Below are 21,839 nucleotides of genomic sequence, written 5' to 3' on the forward strand. Positions count from 1 at the left end.
GGCTTCTGTTCGTTCTTTTTTTAATCCCGCTCCTAAACATAAGGGATAGGAGGAAGGTGATTAGGCCTATCATATCAAAAGGGTTGTCGAAAGAGAACCCAGTTAGGGCAAGGGTTACATTCTAATTACGAGAAGGGGTCATCTGAGCCTATTTAAATAGAGATACTATGTTTACATATGGATTCTTACGTCCTTACATTCCATTTAGGATTAAGAATAGACGTACGGACCTGTTTTTTTACATATCTCTTGTTATTTGAGATCCTATTCATCTCTCGCCCGATTTTGGATAACAAGAAGGCGAGGTGATCCGGTTTGATCTCGGAAAAAGTCCTCTAGGTAGTGAATCTTTGAATTTGCAGTTTTTGGAAAGTGGGGTACTTCACTGAATTCAAGGGGTTGAATTTGTTTGTTTTACCGTTTGTGGCATTATTATTGTGCATCAGTCCCCACTTCCATCGTCCTCTTGTGGCCTTCTTCAGCTGTTTATGTTTCTGCAGCTGCTGCTGCTCTGAATTCTGAGCTCAACGTACTGTCTTTGTTTTGTTTTTGTTTTGTTTCACTCAAATTAAAACCTCCTCGTGAAATGTTCTTTCCTCTCTCTCTCTCTCTCTATATATATGTATGTATATGTATGTATGTATCTATACCGGTAGACGAAATAATAATTTAATTTGATGCGAGATTTTCATCAATAATTTTTCTTTTTCGAATGAGGTGGTTGTGATTGTTTAGGAACCAGAATAGCACAAGAGGAACCATATCAAGCACTAGGAGTCGTCGTTGTCGTAACAACTTGGAGTTGGTTGGCAACGTCTCACTTGTGGTCCACACTAAATTTTATGGTATATTATCGACATTTTTTGTTGTAAATGTAAAAAGATTTATAGGTTTTATAAAATATAATATATCATTCTCATTATTGACATTTTAACGTGCCTAATGTTATCACGTAACTACTGTGCAATGCAATTAGATTCTATGATCTCTCGTTTTTATATTGATATGATACCATTTGCTTGATCAAGTTATGATGAGTTTGGTTTAATAATTACACGCTAATTAAATAAGCTAACGTGTACTTTTTTTTTTTTTTTTTTTTTATTGAAAAGAGTGTACGTTTGAAATAGTTTTATGGCGTTTATAATGGTTCATTTAATATTTATAAATGATGCAAACTTATATATATACTTATTATATTCTTTTTAAAATAATAAATTATTAGGCGATCTAAACCCGTAAAAGCTTCTAAATTAGAGATGGGCATAGAGTGAGGCAAGAACGAGGATACCGTTCTCGCCTTCATCCTTGTCTCCTATTTCAATCCTCATTCGTGCAGACTGAAACCGAGATTCATAAAGACCTTATAAACTCAATAATATTTTATAAGCAAAAATATAATACAGCGTCTTGAACCTAATTTCTAAAAACTCAAATTTCAATATAACAATATAGTTTATATACAAAGTGAACGGAACGAGGATTTAACGGGGCGGAGGGGTTGAGGGCGAGAATATAATCCTCGTTTTTTCTTCTAGGTTCAGCTAATGAAGATAAATCCCGCTTGCTCCCTCCTCTAATCTGCTCGGCTTAAATGGAGATTTTTCATCCCATTTAAAGCAAGTCGGCCAAACCAAATCGACACGTTGATTCTAAACCATGGCTCATTTGAAGAAAGGTGGTTGCAATTACAGAGCAATGGATGGCTACAAGAGATATAGAGAGTGGTCCACAGCCATTGAAACCCTAAGCTTAGAGCTTTTCCCTACAAAAATTAGCCTTTTTTATTTAATACCAATAAATAAATAAATAAATAAAAAGGGACCTTTTATAGCGTGGTCTCACCTTCCCATAAAATCTCCTATTTTTTTTTCCATTAAATCCTAATTTATTATTATTATTATTTGACGTATACTCAGTTGTGTTGGACGGGAAAAAATTATAAACGAACACAAAATTTCAAGATGATTGGATTAATGATCTAAACAACTCGAATAAAGTTCATGACGTAACGTAAATCAACCCGTTCAAACTGGGTTGGGTTGAATTGCTATTATTATATGCGGTACTTCGAACTTGGAACGAGCATGAAGAAATTAACGATACTTCTGTATCTTTTGAGTTGTTCTGCCAGATCGGTCGTTCAAAACCTTTGGTCTCTATCCAGACCCGATGGAAAAAAAAAAGGATAACTTTTCATGGACTCGTTGAAAACGATTATGATATAGTTCATAAAAGTAGAAGACACTCTGTTGGGACTGAGCTCCTCACATACAGAAAAAAATGGTAGACATTACTGTTATAATAATTAAAATTTTATAAATATTAAATATTAAACATTTACGAGTCAAACCCATTACGCACATTGACTATAAATATCAAATATTTTTAATAATTATCTGACTATACAAATTAAATATTTTTAATTTTCATAATAATTTAAAAAATTAGCGACCGGTTAAGGTTGTGTTGTTAACTCTAGTTTTGGGTTAGCTGGGTCGTAAAACAACCCGAATTTTATATTTTTAAAATTTTAAAACTTAATTTTAAAAAAAATAATAATAAATAAAATAAAAGTCCCTTTCAGCCAAACAAGAGGCTTTAAACGTAGGGGGTGCATAGGGGTTATGGTGTAGTGGTCACCAAATATGTCAATGTAACAGTTATTATAAAGTTTGGCGCATATTAAAATAGTATTAAAAACTTTATTGTATTTTCCATAGTTAGTGAAATAGCAATAATTATATTTTATTAAAAAGTGGTCCCAGGTGCCCAATATATTCATGCTGTAAAGTTGACCCATTTATCGTCCATTTTAATATTAATATCCACGTACCATACCATACATACATCATGCATTACATAATCATATAATTACCATAATAATAATTTTTTTTATAAATATATTTTAGAGTTTTTTTGTTTATTTAATTATTTTTTTTGAGAGATTAAATAAATACAAATTATATTTAGAGAGTTAAAATGGTAATTTTACCGACTCCAATTATGCCCGTTCTGGTGGTCCCACCCTTGTGCTAATGATCCTACGGTGGGAGTTTACCCTCACTATAAATGTACGGTCAGGATTTATTACGAGGCGCAGTCCTCCGTACTCCTCCTACACGTGCCCTTGATAAATGATCTCCACGCAATCATCACCTGACACGTACGCAAAACACCGTCATGTATTACACAGTTTCAGTGTGAGCAAAGTACACGATTGCTCCTTCTTTTTTTCCTTTTTTATTTTTTAATATATATATATTTTTTTTTGTGTTGCGTACTGAAAGATATCGATCCATCGTGTCTTTCTTCCGCAATAAAGAAAACCCGCGAGTGGAGATCGGATTGGATCGATCAATTTTTTTTTTTTTTTTCTTTGTTCTTCTGTTTGCTATATTGTTTCTTTTTGTTCGTCTGTTCGTATCGATCTTCGTCGTTCTTGTGGATTATTTACTTTGTGGAGCGTTGCGACGGTCACCGTCATCACGGCACTGTTTGATTTGTCTTTCAGAAGCTTTTGATTACGTGTTGTCGGCACTGTAACCGACGTCCTGCATGGAGGAGAGAGAATCGAGTTTTGTTTTTTGTTTCTTTTAACCGCTTATTTATTTCATACACAATCCAAAAACCCTAAATAATTTTCAGTACCTTCAGAAAATGTCTGTTCCTCCATGAAATGGTGTGTTGTTGATTTGAATTTTGAGCGGCTTTGTTGTTTTTGATACTCTGGATCTGGCTCGCCTTCGTCTTCTTCGTGCTGTTGGATCTTTATCTCGTCTCTCTATGCGGTTTCTCTGTCTTTTTTTTTTTTTTTGTCTTCGTTACACATGTGAAAGATTCTTCACTGAAAATTATTTGTTTATCGTTCTTGATAGTGTTTTTATCTTCGATTCATTGTGGCTTGGTCTTGGAATTTGACAGAAGAGAGTGAGCACCCAGAGGCACTTGGTATAAAGTGTATGCTAAGGCTTTTGCGTGCTCACTACTCTCTCTGTCAGATTCGAACGATGGATCGAAATTCTTCATATTCTGTAGCGCAATGTTATCGGACTCAGAATTATATGTTACTTTCATCTGATGAATCGTATTTGCAGTTCTCTAGAGCGTGGCTTTTTAATGGTGCTAACTGACCGGAATCGTTGGCACAGTCATGAATTTACCGTACAACGGGACCTCTCTCAAGCTAGATAGGCTGGTCCTCTTCCTATCGGTATCTCCTTCTCTTTCTTCTTCTCTCTCGCGCAATTAGTTTTTGTTTCTCCTCTTAGTTTTTGATGTGTGTTCATGGCCTTTGTCATTTGATGCACTAATTTATTTTTGTGCGCATGCTTTGAATGGAATTCTTGACTACGGAGTCTGTTTTCTTTTCCTGAAATTTTCTCTGAGTACGATTGGTGGGAGGTTCATATCAAATAGTTTGTTGAGGTTGTTTGACAGGCCCTATGTTACCTAGCAATAGAATGTCGTTGTTATTAGTGTACAAATGGAGGGTTCAGAAGCGTTAAAGAGAATTTCTAACGTAATTTCCGCTTGTAATATCATGCTTTGTAAATATAGCAAGCCTATTGTTTATACTGTCTTGGTTCATTTTATATTTGTAGAAAATCCTATTCGTTTCAGCTTGGGTGGTTTTAGACCTCTGCACGCAGCACTAAAGTAGATTGGTTTAATGCAATTAATTGCCCCAACACAATAGTTTGCAAATCAAGCTGCGTAACGTTTTAATTTACTAGCTCAAATTTCTGAATTCATCGTGTAGTAATCATTTACCCCTTTCCGTGGCTTAGCAATTGCAGAAATTTACTTGCTGAATCACTTTTGTTACAATTTGGTTGCAGGTTATTATCTTACTAACATTTATAGGGTTAAAAATTTTAAAATTGAGAAGCAAATTGGTCTAAATATTGTTCTTGTTATCTTTTTCTAATAGTGGTGCGTTTATTCATACAATTGAGTATGCTGTTTGCGTGACAGGTTTCATACAATTTTTTACCTTTAAGCTCAAGAATTTTCATTATTTTCCGAAGTGTACTGTGTGTAGATGGAGGTGACGTTTTTGTGCTATAATTTCAATTTTCTCATTTGAGTAATAATTGTTGGTTGGACACTGGGGAAAAAAATATTACACAAGGGATATGATTTAATGCATTCTTACTCTTTAAACATCAATCAGTCTTTAGCTCTTTTACAATGATTTTTATAATTAGGATATTGAATAAAGGTAATTTACTACATACCTCTATATGAGAATTTAAATCCTATTGTGCTTTTAGACCTTTTCTAGCTAGATCTTATTAATAATTTTACCGAACCCTACAAAGTTTAAATTTCATGTGGAAGAGAGAAATATTGATTTTGAACTTTTAAGAATGGTCAGGATTAACGCTGCTAGTGGTAATCCAAGCTTTTTACTTGCTAGTTAGTTGAGTTGGCAAATAAATTTTGTGTGTTTTTTCTAATTCTTTTATGTTTTTGTTGGTTCCTTTTGTTGTGGGATGGATGCTTGCATGTCTTCGTTGTTATTTGGTGTGATTTGATTTGTTTCTTACAGAAATAATGGCATTATGATGTAGATATTTTTTGTTTGAAGATTGTACGATGGAAGGTAACAAATATTTTGCATCATGCATGCAAGGATATGATATTATCTTTATAAATTGCTTGCTTCATTTGAAACTTTACTAGTTTTTGTTCACCTTGCTGGAATTGAACTTTTTTTTTCCTATTAAAAAGGAGAAAAAAAATCCTCCCTTGCGTTCATGGTTCCATTCTTGTTATTCTTGAAAAACTTGGATATTTTGACATTCATGACGAGTTCAGCAGTATTTAAGAATCTTCAGCAAATTGTTTACCATTTTATAGAATTAATCCATGTCAATCTTTGTTCCTTTTTGCATATACCACTAGTCTAGCTGCATGACGACACTTCTATCACACTACCCTCTTGAGTACTTCAAGGCCCTTCCAATTCCTCCAATCTTCCCTAAATAATTTTATGATTGAATAACTATATATAATAGCAGCAGGTTCTTTTGCCCTTTCCTTTCAGTCAAAAGTCTCCTCTTTCTGAGGCCTAATGCTCGTCTAATTTACCATTTAGTGGGCTTTTGTACGGAACCTTTCACCTTGGAAATGTCGAGGCAAGTTAAAGGCAATTCGGAATGGAAGTGAGTGTGGACGGAGACTTGATATATTTTTGCAGGAGGAAAGATGTATAGCCAAAATGTGCCAAAGTCCCTTGCTAACCGATGTTTGGATTTTTCCTCAAGGTTTTTTAAGACACCTCTACTTCTACTACTAGGGAGATGTTTGCACACCTTTATGCCTCTTCAATTGATATTATTTGTAACAGTACTAAGTTCATCGCTAGCCAATATGGTTCTTTTTGGGTTTCTTTTCAAGATTTTAAAACACCTTTACGAATGAGAGGTTTCTACACTTTTTTAAGTAATCCTTCGTTCCTCTCCAACCAATATGGGATCTCACCGTTTGAGTATTTTAATTCTTCTATTAAGAATATTCTAATTCTTCTATGAAGGCTTCTATTTATTCCTCTCAGGTACCAAAGAGGAGTGTGAGCCCATATGCTTTCCAGGCTCCAGAATGTCTTGTGGCTGTAAGTAATTTGATTGTTAGTGTGTGTAATTTTGTACTTATTTCTCTTTTTTTAGTAAATTTGTATGTGCTCAATTACTTAATTGTAATTGAATTTAGCACGTTTAACTTCAGAGTTCTTACTTGAGTCATCGAAAAGGAATTGTTGGTACAAGTAGCCCTTATTTAAGTTATTTTACTCTTAGGATTGTTCTCATTTGATTATTCGACTATGGTCTCAGTAAATATATGTACTTCTCGGTGTCACATGCCCGCCCACCAACTACCACATTTTAGTGTAGAAAAAGATTTCTAAAATAAAGAGTAAAGAATAGAATGGGAGAATAAAAAAAAATAGAAAGGCTTGGAAAATGAGAGTAGTTTGAGACTTTAGCTATTGTCCTCGAAATAGGAGTATTTTTTAGTTGGGTTGTGAGAGAATAAATTTAGTCGGAAACTTGGAAACATGTTCAGAAACTGGTGGAGGAATTATTTTTTTATCATTGTTTGGAAACTTCACTAACATTGCTTCCTAATTGACTAACTAAAATATAATAATGCAAATTTCAGATTATATTCCTACTGCTACAATAATGTTTATCCATCGCATTTTTTTTTTTTATTTTAGTTTTTGAAAGCTTTAGAATAATATTTTATTATGGTCTTCCTTAAAATTAAAAATAAATACTTGTTTGGTTGGTATCACTGATTAAAGTTGAGTTGTTTGTGTTAATATGAGTTTTGAGTTGAATTCAAAAGCATTTCATTTGGATAAGCCTATATATGTTTCCATATTTCCACGTAATAAACATGGAAATTTGTATGTCACATCCTATTCTATCCTATCCTATCCACAAAATTTATTTAGGAATTGCAAACGACCCTTTTAATTTATGTTATATTATAAATTTATCTTAAAAAACGACTAATGTTTTGAACTTTTAAATTTATGTTTAACTTACTGCATGGGTTGGTTTGGATCTATACCTCTCTTGATCGATAGAAAGATGTTTGGTAGCTGGGAGAGTCTATCGTGAAAGAACTTTTGTTTTTATGGTAGGTGAAGAAGGTAAAGCGGGTTCTGGATGTGATTAAGGTAGAGCAATTCCTTTAAAAGATGTTGATTTTATTGAAACGGTTAGATTTCTTGTCTTTAGAGAAGAAATAGGACTTCTTTGTTTGGCCGATTCATTCGACTTTTGCTGCTATGAGCTGGTAAGATGTCTTGGGTTGACTACAAGGTGGGAGGGTAGCCCGAAAGTTGTGAAACAAAACTTGGAGTTGGGTTTTGTTTTATTTGAGGACAATTAATTTCTTGGTCTTTGTTTTAGGTTTGTCCCTAAAAACGTGGAATAATTAGATGGTGATGTCAGGCTATGCTTCATTTGCTGATATCACTCTTTTAAAGTCTTTTTCTTTTCTTTTTCTTAGTCTTTTTTTTTTTTTTAATTATTCATTGTTCTTCTTTCTTACACGTTTATGAACTTAGGTCGAGAATATTTGACTTTTATAATTGATACTAGTGATGTAAATTGTAAAAGTCGAGCTGTGTTGGATTGGATTGAGTTCTGAACTCTATTTAGGTTGCTCAAGTCACTAATTGGCCTCTCTGTATGGTGCATGTTTGGACGCCATCTTTGAGCATGCCTAAGTGTTAGTGATACCATTGGCATCTGACCCCATCTCACGTTCTCACGTTGCATGTTTGGACGCTCTCACAAGGATCATGTTGAACACAAAAGGCACTTGACCTGGTTGCATTGTGCATGCTCTACTACCGCACCACCCACTATCCATGGGTAAGCCCATGGATAAGAGGCAGCACTGCTATATGCCGTGCTCAATAAGGTTCATATTGTACACCCAACCCCGTGCTCAATAAGGTTCATGTCGCACACCCAACGCACTCGATCCAATTCTATTGTATGACATTTCTTTGCTGCACAACCCAACATCCTCTGCCCATAAATAGCATAATATGGTATGCATTTTTAAACAATAGAATGAAAGCAGGGAGAAATAACTCTTGGGTGAAATCGAATGAAAGTTTCTCAAATCCTTGGACTCGAATCCTCACGATCAGTCTAAGGGATCCTGTGTTCAATCTATATGGTTCCTCGGCCTCAATAGAGACATCCACTAACTATGATAAGGAAGTCTCGTTGGTTAACTAAGTTCCCCTAATTATTCCGTACTTGAAAGTAACTCCACCCAACTTGTCGATGATTGAATGTTCGATCTCCCAAAAGTTATTTTCAATCATATTCATAAAATAACTTTAAAAAAACATAATATTTTGTAATTTCTCTCTATACATGATATGATGATAATGATTTATTTTCGTATAATTTTTTTTAAATATTGAATTTTTCTTTTAATCCATTTGGAACCATCTTTTAGAAGCAATAAAATTATTTTTTTTAAAAAAAAAGCATTTTTTTCTCAAGACGGGTCAGTAAGACTTGACTTTTAGTCAAGTCGATTAAATCAACGCGTTTTTATGAAAATTTCTGAGAAATTCAAGCCCAATCTTTTCGCGTAAGCCAATAGCATTTATACAAGTGGATAATAACATAAAATTTAAATTTAAATAAATTTATTTCATCTCAGAAATTTCAAGGAAATTTCTTTCAAGACTTGAAATATATATATTCTTAAAAAACAACGTTTAATTACCGTTTTACCCCCTATAATTTTTGAACGATTAAGTTTAATTTTATTCTCGTATTTTGAATAAAATATAGTTTTTAAAATCATAGTCCTTATAATTTTAAAAAAAAAATTTTAATTTAGTCTTTAAGTTTCGTAATTATCGGATTAAATTTTAATTTTCTAAAAATTATAGAAATCAAATTTATAATTTCTTTAAAAGTTTTATCAAATTATAAAAATGGAATCGGAGATAAAATTCTTTGATATTCTTCTCTTTGAAAGTTCATATAATAATTGTTTTTTTTTTTTTAAATAAAAGTGCAATTATTGAAAAGGTTGAAATATTCTTTTAGAAAATTGAAGTTTTAAATATAGGAATGGATTTTATCCAAATATATAAAGATAGTTATTATACATACAATTGAAATCATCATTCTGACGTCAAAATTCTAATTTTTGACATAATAAATATTTTAAATTTTTTCTATAATTTGTGTTTGAAAATCTTTATTTTCATTATTTTCTGGGTCATGCGCTGAAGTCATTGTACTGTATGAAAAGTATTAGACCAAAATTTAAATTTACTCCATATAATTAAAAAAAATTAAAAATTAATTTCAATAATTTTTAAAAATTAAATAACAATATATCATTTTTTAAATAATTTTTTTTTTAGTCTGTTAATATTTGACTACGTTAATTTTCTTTAGTGTCACGTAAGTTTATTCGAACTACTTTATTATAATATTTAATGATAAACTTGTGGAGAACACGTACCATATGGATAATCCTAATAACTATGACTAAGTTTTTGGTCGTATTAATTAATTACCAAATAAAAAATATATATATATTTTTGTTATTTTTGAAGTTCAAGTTTAGGAAAATTTGAATGATGACTAAGTCGGGATGCCTCGTTGTCGCTGCCACTCACCTCCATCACAAGTTTTCCCGCTGCCTCACAAACAGAAATAATATCAACTTATCAAATCGCAAGTTTTCTCGAGAATTTTACATATAATATATGAGGAGTGACCATTTATCCACCAACTACCCGATATTATATAGATTTCATAATAATTTAACGACACAACGTATCATATTTTTTTAATTTAAGAATTATTAAATTACAGTTTTACCCCTCATATATTTCCCAATTTCCTTTCCAATTTCTTTATTTTCCTTTATTTTTTTCTTTTAATTTAAGTACGACTTGATTTTGATATTATTTCAAGGAGAGACAGTTGTCAAGATTCTATTGGCTGCATATTTAATTTCACAACGAACTTATCCGACCGTTTGAGCGAAGTCATGGTAATCACCAAGAACTTCTTGCTCTAAATTGATAAATGCCAAATACGTCATCGTTTTGACATCAGTTTTTTTTTGATAAATTTATGTCATAATATTTTCATTTATTTTTAAGATTATACATTTTAATAGATTAATTTAAAAATTATTATTCAACAATAGTATGATATTATTTATTTGGTTTAAGATTCTGTCTCATACCAATGGAGATAGTATTCCTCACTTATAAACCCATGATCTTCCACTAATTTAATTTAATGTGGGACTCACCCTGAATAATCTTCAACAGAGATAATCTATGAAATGTCTGTCTAAATACTCTCAATAATCTTCAACAGAGATAATCTATGAAATGCCAGTGAACGGAAAAATTTAAACTTTTTTTTTTTGAAAATGTATTAATGCTACTTTTAAATTTTCATATTACTGTTTTAAACTATTTTTGAAGTAATTAATAAAAAAAATTAAATTTAGAAGTATTTTTAAAACTTTAGAGATATTTTTAAGATAAATGTTCTGTGTGTATATATATATATTTATATTATTATTTATTTTATTATTATTATTATTATTTTGAAACAAGAAGTTGGTGACGTATGAATAGATGAGATCATAATTGAAATAATTTAAATAAAAAGAAAAATTTTGGTTTGTATTTGTAATTCTTTTTCACAGAATTTCCAAAATCTGATTTCCTTATAAATAGAGTTTCGCGGTCTGTTTTTCTTTCAGTTCAAGAAACTTGTTTCCTGGTTTGCCAATTCCTCTACATTTCAAATTATTCCTTCTTCTACAATGGAACCTTCACCAGCCATTAATACTTCTCTCGGCCTCAATTTCAATCCTCCGCCGTACACCGACGACGGATCTCCGGCCAATATCTCAGTTACTCCAACCAAAGAAGAGGTCGGTGTACGATTTAAACCTTAGTTTTACTTTTCCGAGTTCTACAACAAACTTAATTTTCAGTTATTCATCTTGCAGGCTCCGGGAGTTATTGTCGAGAAATTAAACCGGATTAGTTCGGAGAATCAGAAGTTGAATCAGATGCTAGGCGTCGTCGTTGAGAACTACAGTGTTCTGCGAAATCAGGTGGTCGATTTGATGATTAAATCGAGGAAGCGAAAGGCAGGGTGCGATAATTGCAATTTCTTCAATCGGAGCGGTTCTTCTGGCGCGGATGCTCTTACTGATCAGTATTGCTGTTGCGGTAGCGACGATGATTCGTGTCATAAAAGACCTAGAGAAAGCAGTAGGCCGAAGATTAAGAGAGTTTTGGTTCAGACGCCGATTTCTGATTCAAGCCTGGTACGTGAAGATATTTCGTTTTGCGATTCGAGTAATTTCCGCGTTCGTGCTTTCTGTTACGATTCTTTTAGATTTGTTGCGGAACTGAAATCGGAATCAGTAGTTCGTTCCTTGATTTTGTCAGAAGATTTGGAATCAAAATCTCGTGATTATAGTTGTAGTGTCCAGTAAAAGTTTGGTTGATTCGTAAGAAATTGACGCCACAATTCACGCCTGATTTTAGCTTCGAGAAAAACAGTATTCCTAAATTGTTTACAATAATTGTAGGCTGTGAAGGATGGATATCAATGGAGGAAATACGGTCAAAAGGTCACTAAAGGCAATCCGTCCCCTAGAGCTTACTATAAATGCTCCTTTGCCCCAAGCTGTCCGGTGAAAAAGAAGGTAATTTCCTCGAAGTTTCTTCTGTCTATTTCTAGCTTTCAATCTTTTCTTCTATGTTTAATTTTCAATCCTACTTGTTCTATGTCATATTCAATACTATCTTAGACTTCTTTTGTATAAGAAAAATCATAATCTATTGTCTCTTAAAGTATCAAAATTATCAACCTAAACATAATCCATTACTTTCGAAGAAGTAAAATATTCATAATTTTCAGCATAATTCATTACTTCCGGAAGAAGTTAGATATTCAAAATTTTCAGCATAGTTCCTTACTTTCGAAGAAGGTAGATATTCAAAATTTTCAGCATAGTTCATTACTTCTGAAGAGTTAAATATTCAAAATTTTCAGCGGAAGAAATTAGACATTCAAAATTTCTAGCAAAATTCATTACTTCTAGAATGAAAAGGAGTGTTGTATCTACCAAGCTATGCTAGTACTATTCTCATCCTCTTATGTTATTGAACTTTATAAAAATCAAATCGTTTTACAATGATGTTTATTATAGGTGCAAAGAAGTGTTCAAGACTCATCCTATTTAGTGGCTACCTACGAGGGAGAACACAATCACAAGAAACCAAATTCGGGAATTGAGTATCAATTGGTTGGACCAATTCACTTGGGTTCAAAGCTAGATTCCTCTGTTTCATCACCTTCATCGTCGGTCATGTCTCCATCACTACCATCTATTACAACCTTCGATTTAACCAAGTCTCAATCGATCGACACTCTGAAATCTCCAATTCCAGAATTTGAAAGACCTTCAACTTCAACCCAACGAATGGTATGTCAACAAATGGCTTCCCTATTAACCCGAGACCCCAATTTTACTAAAGCCCTTGTCACCGCCATCACTGGAAACATGGTCGAGAAAGAAGTCTGGCGATGATTGATTTGTTCTTCTAGCTTTTCTCTTGGAGTATATATTTTGTTTCAATAAGAATAGGTTTATTAATTCTCCCCTCTTTAACACGAACTTGAATTCTGAGAGTGCAATAACTTCCGATCATCTATGAGCGAAATCAATCCCCTTTGCACTCTCATCGACTTATTTTAGGTAGAATTCGATTATTAGATTTGTAGTCTTAATTTTGTTTTTTTCTTTTTTTTTTTTTGTTTATATTCCATTTTGTATTTCATTTTCTATTATATCGGGTTTGAATCTATTTGATGAAATTCATTTCTAACCTCTAACATCCTAATCAAAAGTAAACAACCTAATTAATTGTTTGAAAGATATACACGGAAATGGTTTTAGGGTTTATTAAAATATCTAATTTTTCTAGAACACAAGTCTTTTTCCTAAGTTTGATTACTCGGACGAGTTCTTTTACAAAGTCACAACAATTCTTCTACAAAGTTGTTGATAATTCAAACAATTTAATGTCAAGCTCAAAACAAAAGAAACAAATATGTATGAAACTTCAAACAAGTTGTATATTGAATTTTCGTACTTTTACAATCTTCGTATTTTTACATTTAATGTATTGCGTTTGTGTCACGCGTAGTTAGAACACAAACACGAACGCAACTAAAAGTTTAGATTCCTAAGTTGAAAGTAGATATATCCAAAATTTATTCAACGGATATATGTGAAACATATCGTAGAACGGAATCTTATTAGAATAGTGGGCGACCATCTAAGTCAATGCAAGCTCCAACTAAAATGGAGCTTTAAGAAAAGTTTGCATCTTTTTCAAGAATCCACTTTCTAGTTGGAAAATAACCCTATCCAACTAGAGGCCACGTGGCAAATATTAAAAAAAAGAGAAAATTATTGTTAATTATTTAATTTGTTAAATTATAAATTTAGTCTATTTAGAAAAGTTTTATTATTTTAAAAAAAAAATAATTGGTTGGAGTTTGGAAATTTAAGATTTTTCTTTTAAATTAGAAAATATATAATTTTTATTTCGAAACCTATCCATAAAGTGGGGATAAGTCGATGTCCATATAAACGAAGTTTGATTTTATTATTTACTTTCATTTGGAAATGTCAAAATTAGTTTATAATTAAATTTAGGTGACTTTGGTGGTTAATGAATTGAATGAATTTCGGGAAGAAATTAGGTCGCAGTCTGAGATTTAGTGTAAATTAGATGAACGTGAACGAGTTGGTCCAGAGCTTTCAACATAGAGTGGAGACTCCACCACTTTGATGTTGAGTCGGGGGGATGCGAACCGGTCCTAACCTGCGAAATGGTTAGATTCTATATCTAATATACGAAAGACCAAGTAAAGTCTCGGCGGAATCTTCAAATGATGGGAGGCCCGGTTGCTCACCTAACCATATTAATTTGTAATTTCAGAAAGCTTGTGAAGTCAAAAATAAGAGGTAGAGAGAGAGAACCGATAGTCCCGAATTATGTCGAAAAAGGCAAGAGAAAGAAAAGTCAGGATTCTCTCTGCATACCTCTCATGCGGGGTAACTCGCACGTGCAGTTCTTACGAGGGGAGAGCTAGTAGGAGCCATCCTATCCCAATAGCGTATATTTGGAGCTCAATATGAAATCCTATCCTATTTTCTTGCAAGACCCGTTGGGATAAGGGAAACTCCAAACTTTAGACAATTAGTCCATCGAAAGTATCGAAAAGGGAGCAACTAGATATTTCTTCCCGTTGGATAAACAAATATAAAGAGAGTATTATGTTTTCCATCCCTATCCATTTGTCCACTGTTATGAATATCTAAATCTGATTCTAAATACAAAAAAACCATTCTTCTTTCTTGTAGTTGGACCAAAATCTTGATTTCGAGGGTGAGAGATCATATCGGATGAAGAGAGAATCCTTTTGAGGAGCGTCAAAGCCGTCCGCAAAAAACTCGGTTACATTGGTTTCAATTTTGTTCTTTCACAATCTTATTTTAAGAATCACGACCTTCCACAATGATATGATAAATCATTGATGAACATAGATTTTCATATGATGCGCGAGTAAAATGTTTAAGGAGTTTTCCATTTTGTTCGAGGAACTAAATTGATTCGAGAATATCATTACAATATAACAACCTACCACTTTCTACATTTTGGCTGCTACAGCTTGTTGTTTATCCATATCATAATCTAAGAGATCGAGTGCCTCCTCTGTCTTGAATATGAACCAGAAGACTTAATCATGTGCCCAGGAACCACTGAAGTTGGGCTCTGAGAGCTCCCCGACGTGTCGGGACTGCGACTTTCACCGTGCCCTTTACCTATGATCCATAGCTTATCGAATATTCTTCTTGACCTTGAAGGCAACAGTTGCATACCACTTCTACTGTTCTTGCTGTTCTTCTTAGCTAACTTTTTAGTTTTCTGAATGTCCTCGCTTATCTTCATGTGCCCCATATTGTGTTTTAGGGACTTGAAGCTATCCAGTTCCTTCGGGCATTCTTCGTCTATGCTTGTCATTACACTTGAAGAGTCCCGGGAGTTGTGTTGCGCTTCGACCACAGCTGAGGCTCTAACCTGTTCAAAGAAGAGCACCTGAACTACAACTCTAAGCGGGAGCCGATCATTCTGCGCTGCATGCATCGATGCCTCTGTTGTAAGTTTCTTGACGTCGATCAGACTACAAATCTTTCTCTTCTCAGATTTTGTCAAACTTGGGTGTACCTGGAAATAATCAAAGCATGTCGCTACGTTCAAATATAGTGATTTCTTTTTGTCTACAACTATAACAGTTTAAGCCTACCGCTAACCGATATTGAACTTTTCCTCCTGATTCTCCTAAGGTTTTAAAACACATCTACTGGGGAGAGATTTCCACTCACTTGTAAGAAATGTTTTTGTTCCCCTCTCCAACCAACGTAGGATCTCACAATCCACCCCCTTTGACGGTCGTGCGTCCTCGCTGGCACACTACCCGATATCTGGCTCTAATACCATTTGTAACAGTTCAAGCCTTCTTTGGGCTTTTCCTTCTAAGCTTCCCCTCAAGATTTTAAAACGTGCCTACTAAGGAGAGGTTTCCATACTCTTATAAGAAATGTTTCATTGTACTCTCCAACCAATGTGTGATCTCACAACAATGAAGTTCACTCGTGAGAACATTCATTACATGACAGTTAATTCAATATCAAACAACAGCACTTTTTTGTTTTTATGTCCAATTCTTCGTACTAATCTAAAGCATTCGAGACCAAATATCAACGGTCTCAACTTGTATACAGTGGACGACATCCAAACTCACAAAAATCCTAAAGTTAAAAAAGACAAGGTTCTTAACCATCAAAGAAAGTTTAACCAGTGGCCAAACTTTCCAAGCTTACTAAAGAACCTGATCAGATGAGAAACAGCAAGACAGTCAAGATTGGTAATCATACTTCAATGAAATCGAAGGTGGTTATTGTATCTTCGTGATTTCGAAGCAAATAGACTTCAAAATGGTGTCATTTAAACTACTTATACAACAAAATAAATGGTCATGAAAACTCTATATTGCGTACCTTAAGATAAATGTCGACCGCTTTATATAATCTATCATGTATTGGCCTTGCAAATTCAGGAATCGACCGTGACAAGTCAATGAAACCAGCGAGCGAGAGATTTGGGTCATCTGCAATTTCAGCAATATACTCATCAATCAATTTAGCAACATTCAATGAGGATCCACGCCCCAGTAAAAGATTTTCAGCCCCTTTCTCGCTCCTCTCGATACCGTCCGCATCTCGGTTGAACTTCTGATGAGCAAAATACTGATTCACAATCCTATGAACCAAATCAACATCATATTTTGTTACTTGAGGAGATTGTGCAAGAATCAATAAATCTTTGACTGAAGCTTCATGCAGCTTCAAGCTAATTCTCTTCACCAAATCCTCTCTCAATGCATCATCGGCTCCAACCAAAATGGCAACTTTCATGAGTTTGAGCAAGAAACTGCAAGAGCAGCCTATGTTTCTGTCGGATGGCAATAAGCAAATGATTGTTTCAATGAGAGATTTGTTCCTCTTAATATGGGCATCAGAGGCCAAGGCATCTACAGTGTCTGGTAACCATCTAACAGCATAAGTTTTCAGTGCCTCCCCAATGACAGAACCATCCATTCTGCCCTTTGATTTCACGGCGATCATAACACGTCTATACAGATCAATCTCTAGCTCACAAACATCTTCAACCCACCAATCGTTCGGTACACAGTCGATTTTCTTTTGGTACTTCATTCCATCTTCTACAATTTTATGGGCCTCTAATAATTTCCTGTTGTATGTGTAAGACCATGTGATATTTGCAGGGTCCACAGAAGTTTTTGAGGCAATAGAGTCGATACATCTCCCTACAATCTTCAGATCTTCAGACCATGGAAGAAGAGAATTGGCTGTTTGGAGCACAATGATGGAGTCCTTCCAACTACGGAAGATGCTAGAGTTTAGGAACACCTCAATCTTGAATACAAGATTTCCTCTTTCGATGTCCTCTGTCATTTCGAGGAATTCGGCCGCACAACGAGCAGCCACTACATTATAGGCATTGAGAGTAACAGTCATTCCATAGCAAAACTTAGCGCAGATTTCAAATGCCTTAGGTCCACCAGGAAAATCAATCAGATGAATTTCTTCGGAATTCTCCTCATTGGCTTTCGATACTAGTTTCTGCAAGCAATTGCTCTTGGACAACAGAGGAAACTGTACACAAAAGAAACTCAAACTTCTAAGGTAACTTGATTAGGCTATTGAAATGCATTATAAAGAAGTGATAATCTTGCAAAGACTCCTAAAAGTATAACAAGACATCATGAAGCGTTAACTAACTGCAGTTTAGAGTTCATTAGAACCCTACTAAAACGTTCGAACTTCTAGATAAATCAAGAAACTGACTAGTACGTTCAAGTTACATTGGCCTTGGTATAATCCATTTTAACAAATCCATTGGCATACAAAGAACAACATACCTTGTGAACAAGAAACTTTACTTCACCCACAAAAATGGTAGCGTCCGTTGGCAATTCAGATGAAACATACCTAACCAAAGTAAATCATGACACAACAATGAAAACAAATCAGAGACGCAAAATACAATTTTGAATGAATGATGATAACAAAGGGGTTAGCATTAGCTGAAGAAAATTGTTTCAACATGAAGATGATCAGGCAGCAAAACTATGGGTAGCTGCAATACTTGGTCAACACAATCGATGTACAGATGAGAACTTTTCCAAAAACAAATGCACAATTACTCCTATCATATCAACCAATTACAGAATGGGTACTAAATTAGTCATTCTACAGCGTTCAAGGGACTAATTGCTATTTTTTGCATCGTAAATCGTGATGTAGATCAAAAGAGTCCAAAATATATGACATTCCGTGGGAATTAAAAAAAAAACAAGAATTTCCTGCACAAGGGAATAGAGTCCATGCATTGGTAAGCCTTTTTCGTTGATGCCAAGACAATCGTATGACAAGAAAGTGACATGGGACTGAAAAGAAAATTTGGGTACCTCTGTTTAAACGCTCAAATTATCCAAAATACTAAAAGACGTAACACTGTCAAATTTTTCATAAACTTCTTTCAAACAGTTGAAAAAGAATACACATATCATTACATACTAACAACAACAAACGGACAAACCATTAGTCTAGCTCCATCTTTGCCTGGCCACCTGACAAATAACTGATCAACAAGGCACAGTGCACATGCAGGATGCCGTATGATAAAAGGTACTCTACATGAAATCTAATTAGCCAAGACCATGCCGTAAGAATATATCATAAATCAAGTATGATAGCAAGTTCAAAATCACTGAATATCAATTTTATTATGATAAATATTGATGGGTTATTGTTGAATCGACTTCTAATATTTGAACCCACAACTAAAAAATAAGATGAATAGATCAAAGAAAGAAATCAATGGCTGACACAATTGGTCCAGAGGGTCCAAGACGAAAAAGAAAAAGAGGGTCTATGGAGAACCCGAAGAAACTGAAAAGGTTATATGGACCACGAACTCAACAAGAAGACGACAACATACGAGTAGACCACCACCTGATGTCGTGAAAAAGAATCATAATCGCCTCCATGTTCACTCGCAAAACTAAATAATGGCAGCGAATCAATCAAATACAATTTAAACCCCGCAGAGAATTTAATCTTAGTGATCTAAAACTATTATCACCGTTATTTCTTTTTCCTCTAAAAGAATATATTAGTTTACCAAGAACTGCATAGCGGGTCTCATCATCTATGGACTGTTTAATGGAGGTCACATAATATTGAATACAAGCACCCATTACCAGAACTGAGAGATAAGAAAATACCCATTTAATAAATTAGAAAGACTTGGAATTCCGTAGGGGAAAAAATCAGAAAGATGGTGAAGTAGAGGGAAGAACAGTAAAGTGGACCGAAATCAAAACAAAAAAACATTCCAGGCTTTGAGCTTGACATGACGCAATTAAAGAATAAAAGTAAACGGGCAGTCACAATTTGAGATTCACAGTGCAGTGTGAAAATGCTGCTACTAAAGATGCAGTAATGAAACGAAGAATTGAAGTAGGTACTTACCGAGTAGTTTTTCCATCAGCTAGAAAAGCGTCTGGTTTGGATCCCAACTTCATAAACTTCATCTTCAATGGAAGATGATAATAACAGGAAGAAGAAGAAGAAGAAGAAGAAGCAGAAGAAACGCTGCAGAAAAACACAGAAAAACAACTCCTCTGTTTTCCTCTAACTTCGTTCACGCCATAAATCTTCTCCTTCTTCAACTGCGAGACAAGTTATAGGACTTACCCAGTCCAGCAATGACTGGGCCAAAACAAATTTACTGAAAGAAGGCTCGAGCCTATACTAGAAATGGCGGATTTTCAGAGATTTCCTTCGCCATTAGCACGTTACAACCTGAGAACCATAATAAACATCAGCCCCAGAGGAATGCTCGCTTTAGACAAAGGTCTCGAATATCGTGTCCGTCCATTAACTTCGAGGCATTATGATGACATTGCTGACGCTCGGTAAGAGCAAAACAGAAAGATTATTCACAAAATAAAATCGCGTTTAGGGAAAAGAGGGAAAACAGGTAACTAGAAGAAAGGGAAGTTCCTCTGCTATGAACTTGCACAGAAAAAATGGCGTCAGGAGGAAGGGAATGGGAAAGTCGATAGAATTAAGTCGCTCGTTTCGAAATTGAATCGTCTGTAACAAAAACAATTAAAAACATACAAGAAGTAGAAGTAGAAGTAGTACTAGGAGTAGGCGAGTAGCAGCAGCATTGCAGATAAAGAAATAGAAAGAGACCTCTTCTCCTTCTTCTTCTTCTTCTTCTTCTTCTCTCTGAAAGCTATCATAAATCGCAGCCGCCTTTGCTTTTAATTCATCCTGATCCGCTGAAGATCTTCAAAAATGGCGCAAATCTCAATGACTCTGTAGTATCAAATTATCCGAAATCTCTCCTCTTCAATTCCCTCCTTCCGCCATCGATTCTCCGAGAAAACAAACAACCAATTCGAATTTGGAACTTGAATACAGATTCAAAACGAAAATCGAAAATTAAACGAAGATCAGAGAAAATAAATGAATCAAAAATCGTGTTCGTCTTAGAGTGTTCTTCGCGCGTTATCTGTAAATAAGTCACTGTGCTTCAGAGCGTGGCTTGGCTTGGCTTATGACGTTAAAGCACGCCACCGCTACATAGACGATTTTGCCCCTATGCATTTTATTTATTCTCCGGTTTACCCTTGTTTGTCGTTCAGCTGGCGTTGTATCATCACGCGCCTCTCGGGATTATTTACCGTCCAACTCTCGACTTTTTTTTTACTGGACCCCACTCCTTTTGGTAATTTTAAAAGTTTACGTGGCTCTGGTACGGCCAGCTAGGGAAATATTACGCTACGAACGCTGTGTAGCAGCTTTATTTCTGATGACTCAATTATAGCGTCCCACGTGGCACCCTCTTCCATGGGTCACTGAATTTTGACCTAATTAATTTTCACGTGAAACAATTACATGTTAAATTTATTTATTTTTTAATTAATAAGACTTTATAGTAAAATTTGATATAAAGTATATTTTCTTAATTCAATTAAATTATTGGTAAAAATTTGTTTGTATATGAAATTAATTAGACTAAGATATATATATATAATGTATGACTGTTCGGCTTCTTCCTTTTACTTGATTTTCAAGGGTGATTGCTTCTAAATAAACATTCTGGTTGTCTCTCCTATTATTTACGGGGCCGACTGTGACCCCTCTATTAGTTTGAGATCGTATCTAATATCCGGGGCTTGTCTTGATTTTGTACCACTCTCGCAGCCATTTTCGTAGTTTTTCAAATTTTACATATTTTTTTTTTTAAATCTCCTAAATAGTAGACATGTTTGCTCAAGTCCACCGCTAACCGATATTGTCCTTTTCCCAGCGTCCTACTGGCTCTCGTTTCTTTCTCTAATCGATGTGGGACCCCACCAAATTCACCCTCTTTGGAGGCCAGCGTCCTTACTGGCACACAGCGAGAAACCTAGCACATTGTCTGGTGTCTAGCTCGGATACCATTTGTAATTGCCCAATCCACCGCAAGCAGATATTGTATTTTTTGGGCTTTTCCTTTCGCACTGCACCCTTGTAAAATGGTATTTTTTTTTTTTATTAATATTATATATATG

General features: G+C 34.5%; 2 protein-coding genes and 1 long non-coding RNA gene across 4 annotated transcripts; 2 read left to right on the forward strand and 1 right to left on the reverse strand.

The window, feature by feature from the left end:
* Window positions 1-3,319: 3,319 nt before the first annotated feature.
* On the forward strand, window positions 3,320-8,633 carry LOC111454107. Its single transcript, XR_002712373.1, has 3 exons — window positions 3,320-4,213; window positions 6,563-6,619; window positions 7,658-8,633. It is a non-coding gene; the product is annotated as an uncharacterized LOC111454107 (long non-coding RNA).
* Window positions 8,634-11,271: 2,638 nt separating this feature from the next.
* On the forward strand, window positions 11,272-13,206 carry LOC111454104 (probable WRKY transcription factor 40). Its single transcript, XM_023095415.1, has 4 exons — window positions 11,272-11,466; window positions 11,545-11,868; window positions 12,136-12,252; window positions 12,760-13,206. Exons 1-4 carry the CDS (start codon window positions 11,356-11,358, stop codon window positions 13,138-13,140), a joined length of 933 nt encoding a protein of 310 aa, XP_022951183.1. The 5' UTR covers window positions 11,272-11,355; the 3' UTR covers window positions 13,141-13,206.
* Window positions 13,207-15,132: 1,926 nt separating this feature from the next.
* On the reverse strand, window positions 15,133-20,819 carry LOC111454102 (BTB/POZ domain-containing protein NPY1). Of its 2 annotated transcripts, none has more exons than XM_023095410.1 (5): window positions 20,473-20,819; window positions 19,744-20,076; window positions 18,129-18,198; window positions 16,684-17,862; window positions 15,133-15,850 (listed from the first exon to the last, which is right to left on the reverse strand). In XM_023095410.1, the coding sequence occupies exons 2-5, from the start codon at window positions 19,803-19,805 to the stop codon at window positions 15,317-15,319; spliced, it is 1,845 nt and encodes a 614-aa protein (XP_022951178.1). In that variant the 5' UTR covers window positions 19,806-20,076; window positions 20,473-20,819; the 3' UTR covers window positions 15,133-15,316. The 2 variants fall into 2 exon arrangements, with proteins under 2 accessions (XP_022951178.1, XP_022951177.1); XM_023095409.1 differs by having other exon boundaries at window positions 20,422-20,819.
* Between the last annotated feature and the right edge of the window lie 1,020 nt (window positions 20,820-21,839).

Source organism: Cucurbita moschata, unplaced genomic scaffold, assembly GCF_002738365.1.
Source record: "Cucurbita moschata cultivar Rifu unplaced genomic scaffold, Cmos_1.0 Cmo_Scf00016, whole genome shotgun sequence".
NCBI lineage: Eukaryota > Viridiplantae > Streptophyta > Magnoliopsida > Cucurbitales > Cucurbitaceae > Cucurbita > Cucurbita moschata.